This window comes from Cynoglossus semilaevis, chromosome 14, assembly GCF_000523025.1.
Source record: "Cynoglossus semilaevis isolate Cse_v1.0 chromosome 14, Cse_v1.0, whole genome shotgun sequence".
NCBI lineage: Eukaryota > Metazoa > Chordata > Actinopteri > Pleuronectiformes > Cynoglossidae > Cynoglossus > Cynoglossus semilaevis.
The window spans coordinates 7,397,402-7,403,591 of NC_024320.1; the positions used below are offsets into that span (position 1 = coordinate 7,397,402).

At 41.5% G+C, this 6,190-nt stretch overlaps 1 protein-coding gene across 1 annotated transcript in view; it reads right to left on the minus strand.

Moving 5' to 3' along the window:
• Positions 1-1,538, minus strand: part of trabd2a (TraB domain containing 2A) — a 56,593-nt gene extending 55,055 nt beyond the window's left edge. The window contains exons 1-2 of the mRNA XM_008324817.3: positions 987-1,538; positions 2-78 (exon numbers count right to left, since the gene is read on the minus strand). Of these exons, the coding sequence (XP_008323039.1) occupies positions 2-78; positions 987-1,091 (182 nt within the window). The 5' untranslated portion in view covers positions 1,092-1,538. The remainder of the gene's footprint in view (position 1; positions 79-986) is intronic.
• Between the last annotated feature and the right edge of the window lie 4,652 nt (positions 1,539-6,190).

Consider the following 6,190-nt stretch of genomic DNA (forward strand, 5'->3'; position numbering starts at 1 on the left):
GGGAACGTGGATGGTGCCGTAAAAATAGGACGGAGGATCCCGCTTGATCGTCCACAGGAAGGAATTCAGGTCACTTTGCTGCAAGACACGGTTAAAGATATTGAAATGAGTGTGAATTTAAAGCATGGCTTCACAGAAATTTAAAAACAAAAACACTTGAAGTTTAGTTTACCACTGAAAAGCGGAGTCTGTCTGACCCCACAGGGCTGTCTGGGAGACTTTACAACAGACAGACTTACTAACAGACTCATAATGACTTATTAACAGCCCACTTAGGACCTAAGTGCCAAACAAACAATCCACATGTCAGGGACTAATCAGACTGTGAGGCCGTTTCCCCACGCACGTTATCATGTTTCTGCTCTTCTGTCTGGACAGAAACATTGATTCCTGTTCTGAACATCATCCCCGAGAGGAGAATCAACAAAAATAATCAAAGACAGACACACAGGTGATCAATGGAAACTTGGGAAAGCGCCGGCATTTCTGGAGCAACGTCTGATCTGATACTCTGTGCTCGCAGTAAAGACACATGTTTGTTGCACAATCTCAATACACAAACTGGAACCATACTCTTATATCAACATTAAGCAACAAAACATGATCTTTTAGAACTAGGAGACCTAACAAAGGATGCTTTTAATCTTCAAACTGACCAAACCTCTCATGAACTGTTCCATAATCATAGGGAGTGGGATTTTTCTCCCACATATTTAAATGAGTTTGACCAATTGTTTACACTGAAAACGCTTTGGTAACCAGGTTTAATGATTCAACAATTAGTTGCCATTTAAATGGATGCATCCCAGCATGAAGAAGTTGCTCCCTGGTGGTAAATAAGGTGAATAATAGCGTGTCAGATTGAAAGCCGGGGGTAAATGGCACCTCGGGGATCCTCTACTAACTCTCGTGCAGAGCAGGAAAGTAAAAGTTGCGGCTCTGCAGAGTCCAGGTTGACCAAAACAAACAGTTGTGCGTGGACTTACTTTCTTGTTTAACTCGCAGTTGGCCGAGTCCTTCACTCTCCACTGGTCTGCTCGGACCAGCAGCCACAGACAGGACTGAATGAAGGCGCCCAAAGTGACCCGCATCGTCTCTGGGTCTCAGTTTGGTCTGTCCTCCGCAAAGTAGCGCACGGTAGCTTCACGGCGTGTTACTGTGGACAGCGCGTCCACGGGAAGTGTGGACTCACGAGTCCCTGTTATTCCCACAGCCCGGGATCCATGCGGTCACGGAGAACGAGCTGACAAGTATCCGACAAACCGCCGGACAAAGGCATGTTGCTGCTGCTACTGCGGCTGGTTCCAGCCTGCACGCACTATTACTGCTGCCGATACCCACACGTGTGTGTGTGTGTGTGTGTGTGTGGAAAAGGGGTGGTTTTACGCAGGGTCAGTTCGTGATCTCACTCTTGATCACATTACTTTCCCCCCTCTCTTCGTGCACACACACACACACACTCCGCCTCTCTGCATCGGCTTCTTTTGCCAAAGTTTACATGCGTAAAGACCCCACTGTGAGAGGGCTTCCAACCAAAATCAACAGGTCCGACCACCACCACTACGCTGCGCCCTGCGCAATGCACGGATGGACAGAAGGGAATGTGTTGTGTGTTTGTTTGTTTTGATGTTGGTGACTGTGGAGAGAAGATGGACAGGAATGGGTGACTGTTATTTCCAGGGGAAAATCAGAGAAGGAGACTTTCCCTGCCATCATTAACCTGTGTGTGAATATCTGTAGTTTCTCTCTCACAGTCAAATACACACGTGTATGAGTACTCAGTGTTGACCTTTCTCATTTGAAATACCATAACCACCAATAGCTACAATAACCCTGCCCTACCGACATTTTGAGGTTGTGTGTACTACACCCCGAATTTGCCTAAATAGACTCCAAACTAGACCCCTCTCCCCCATATTGAGTCAATGTATATTGAGTCAATCATTTATTAAATTAGAACACAAAGTAGAACAGAATTTGTTCTACACAGAACACTAAAAATAGATCACAAGCACCCACATTCAGATAACACATTTGTCTCAGTGGACTAAGGTACCATGATCCTCCTAGAAACCCATATAATGAGGGAAATCACATCATTTAATCATTCATAATATTATCCAACACAATGTTTTTCCTGTGACCCATTTTGGGGCCACGACCCAGCAATTGAGAAACAACGGTGAACACAATGCTTTCTCCCTGACCTTCATCACCTTTATATATTCCTACCAAAAAAACAAACAGTTATGCTAGCTTAGCGTCAGCTAACACCATCCCATCATTTTTTTAATATACCTGAAATTCTGCCTTGACTTGTTTTTTTTTAGGCTACAGACTGCTGGAGACTCCTGTTGCCCCCCTATGGAAGAACTACACTGCAGACAACCAGTAGGTGCCAGTGGAGATCCCTGGGGTAGATTATCTTAACCTGGTGGTTAATGCCTAACAAACTGGGGGCATTAACATGAGAAAACCCTGCAATAACAGCCCCGCAATTACAGCCAAGCACAGGCGTGGAAACCACAGAACTCCACCCTCCGTCCAATGTCTTTATTAGTGTTTTAACAAAGTCCTGCAGACACCAGGCAGCAGCTGCGGTGACAGGGTCACCTACAAGCGCAGTTCATCCATTAGAGTCAACCTTACCGGAGCTGTATCAGTCAGTGCCGTTGAAATAACAGTTCAACAGTGTAAGAGTACCTGTTACTGCAGTCAGTCCCTGTGTTACTGTTCTTGTTGTTGTGCAAATTGGCGTCCGTATAAAGTGTGTATTCCATTAGAGTGAGTTTTATTACTGGGATATCTTGCAGTTTAAATTGCTGTGGACCAGAAGAAAGCTGCTCCACTAAAGGTTGATTTAATTTGGGCTTTTCATTTACGCACCAGGAGGCAGATCTGTGCGCTCCAGCTCTGTGCTCAGCTCCGTCACACTGCTGGTTCACACACGGGGCGGAGGGGGAAGGGGGCAGTAAGCACATGGTGGTGTCGTCAGACGTGTGAGTAAACACTGAAATAGTTTGTTTACATGGAGTAAAGTCCGCGAGGCTTCAACATTCAACAGTTTGCACTCATTTAAAGTTGGACGGAGATAAATAGGTGACGACGACCATGAAGAGGACGATGAGGTCATATTATACTTCACAATGAAAAAAATATTTTTATAAATGTAATAAATAAATAAAATAATATAATAATTTGTTTTAAAATCATTTTCATATTTATATTTTTTATTGAATAAATTTATTTAATTCATGAAACAATAATCACACCTATAAAAGACACTGCCTAACAAATGTTATTTTTTTACCTATGGGAATACGTTTTCTGGACAGTTTAATCGAATTCCTAAGAATATTTGAGATGAGTTTTGTTATCTCATTGAAGAACACAATATTTTACATCATTTTAAATTAATCTGCTGTCAAAAGACCCTTCAGTTATTGTTTACATTTTATAATTATTGTTTTTGTCTTACAGATTCAATAAGCTGTATTAACCTACTTCAGATTTAAGCATTTTTAACGACGAAGTCAAACTTCTTTATTTTACTTTTAAAATAGCAGAAGATATACATAATTAATTTTTATTATTTCATAACATTTTTATGTGAACGTATAGTTTAATTAATTGTTTTTTGTTTTTTTTTGTTTGTTTGTTTATTTGTTTTTTTGCTCTATTGGTTCTGGTTCCTACCGTCTCTGTTTCTCAGGGACGACGTTTAAGGGAACGTACTGTTGTTCACATTAGTTAGCACCTGATGCTAAACCCGTCCTACCTTAGTTGTTAATTGGTGAACTTTTCAACGTGAATATGGTTCCTGTTGAGAAACCCGATTTAAAACGTAAAATATTTAAATTAAAATTGTGTTAACAATTGAATAAAATTGTAAAAATAACGAGTACATAAAACCATATTTACACAAAACAATTTATTAATAATGTGGAGCCAGTGTACCTCTTAAATTGTTTGACAGCAAGATCTCATATAGCTCCCTCTAGTGGACGCAAACGACCGCGGTCGCTGTGTATGTACTAAAAGACCTTTCACTTTCACAGCATTACAATGAGCTGTGTCACAGTGTACCGGCAGACAGGGACACAGAGGAGACATTAAGGTGCAATGACTGATCTAAGTGGTGTCTCTCTGACGTCCATTCATCATAAAATTTCACATGCGGTCCACTTGACTCACCGCTGTTTACTGTCGTAGCCCACATGAGCCACAGCGGTGTACGAAAATGTTTTCCCCTACAAAATTCTGTCATTCACACACGGCGTGTTGACACTATTACCACAAAGAAGGTAGCACTCCACGGAGACTGTACTGTAGTATTACAGAAATACACTGATGCCATGAAATGACACACACACCACTGGGAAATACTGGGAAAGTCCAGACAATCACATGTACGTTTTTTTCTAACCATACGGAAAAAGTACAGGACTATTATTCAAAGTAGTCAACACAGTGTAATTTATGTGTTTTTGCGTCAGTAGTTACGTAAAATCCTATAAAATACTATATAGTAAGAGTAGTATCTGGGGGAGTTTCTTTGACAGTCAAGCATAAAATAAAAACAATAAAAATGTCATCTGTAGTTGGTTTGGTTTAAACATATGGCAACTCAGCAAAAGAACATGCAGCATGTTGTGTGTTTACAAACCATCCATCCATCCATCCATTTTCATCCACTTATCTGTTAGCGGGTCGTGGGGGCAGCAGTCTCCATGCCCGCCACCCAAACCACACTGCACCGTACCAACCCCCCTGAACCTTCCTGCAGGTGGTGAGTCCACTGGAAGGTACCAACCGCCCTAACTGGGATTCGAACTTGCCCAGGAGGTGAACCCTGGGGTTCCACACCAATGACAGAGACATTGTCTCTGGGCCAACGCACCACACTGTTTACAAACCAACATAACTAAATATTTTGTCTGTTTTTTGAAAAAGAATAAAGTGGGCTCAGTAAAAAAAAGGTTTAAACTGATCACATGCTCAGTGGTTCCCTGATTGGTGCATTTTGACAAGACGGTTAATTTAAAGAGCATCGGCCCAAACCCCTGACTGTTGCCTGATTTTGTGCTGGACTTCATGAAGTATGAACAGTTTCAGGTCTTATAAATCACAAACACTGACCTGCCTGCAGTCCAGACCAGTCGTCTGTCGAAAATGTCAGGCAGTAAAGTAGACGAAGGTGAAGACGGATGGTGAAGCAGAAGAAGTTTACATGTTAAAACAACTGTCCTCAGCTAAAGACATGTGAGCGATTTTTCTGTCCAATGAGAATGTTCAGGAGTGTGTGCATTTGTGTGTGTATGTGTTGGTGGAATATGTGTTTGGGGCGGTGGCTGTGTGTATGAATGAATCTGTGTTTATGTGTGTGTTTGTATGTGTATATATGACTCCATGTATTTGTGTGTGTGAGTTGGATTTGTATATTTATGTATGTTGGTCTATGTACGTGTATATGTAAATATATCTGGATGTGTTTGTGTTTACTTGTGTAAATATATGTTTGTATCTATGTGTATATATATGGCTATGTCTATGTATTTGTGTATGTGTGTGCTTGTGTATGTATGCATGTAAGTAGTAACGTCTGTATGTATGTGTATATATGTTTTTCCATCTATGTATATATACTTCTGTGTATTTGAATATGTAAATATGTATGTGTTTGTGTTTGTATGTACAATATATGTGGCTGTGTATCTTGAGTGTGATTGTGTGTACTGTATGTTGGTACATGTGTAAGTATATGTGTGTGTATGTGTGTGTGTAATTTATGTTTCCCAACCTTTTCAAACATGAAAAGGAAACAGCTGCAGGTGTTCTTCTCTACAAAGGCTCAAACAAAGATGAGCAACACACACACACACACCTGGTTTTTATTCCCATCGTCCTTTCCTCCATTTGGCGTGTGTTTGGTATAAATACCCATCCATCGTACAGCCTCCCACCTCCTCCTCCTCCCCCTCCCCCTCCTCTGTTATCTGCTGTTGTTCTACGTTAGCGTCATTAGATGCTCTCTCCAAATTGAAACCACATAGCCCATTTTTTTCCCTCCGTCTTCTTTCACTAAGAGCAGACCCCGGGTCAGGACGCACGCAGCACGGAGGTCAAGTCTGCGGGGTCAGGAACTCATTAAGCAGCACATCACGCTGTCACATATCAGATCAAATACACA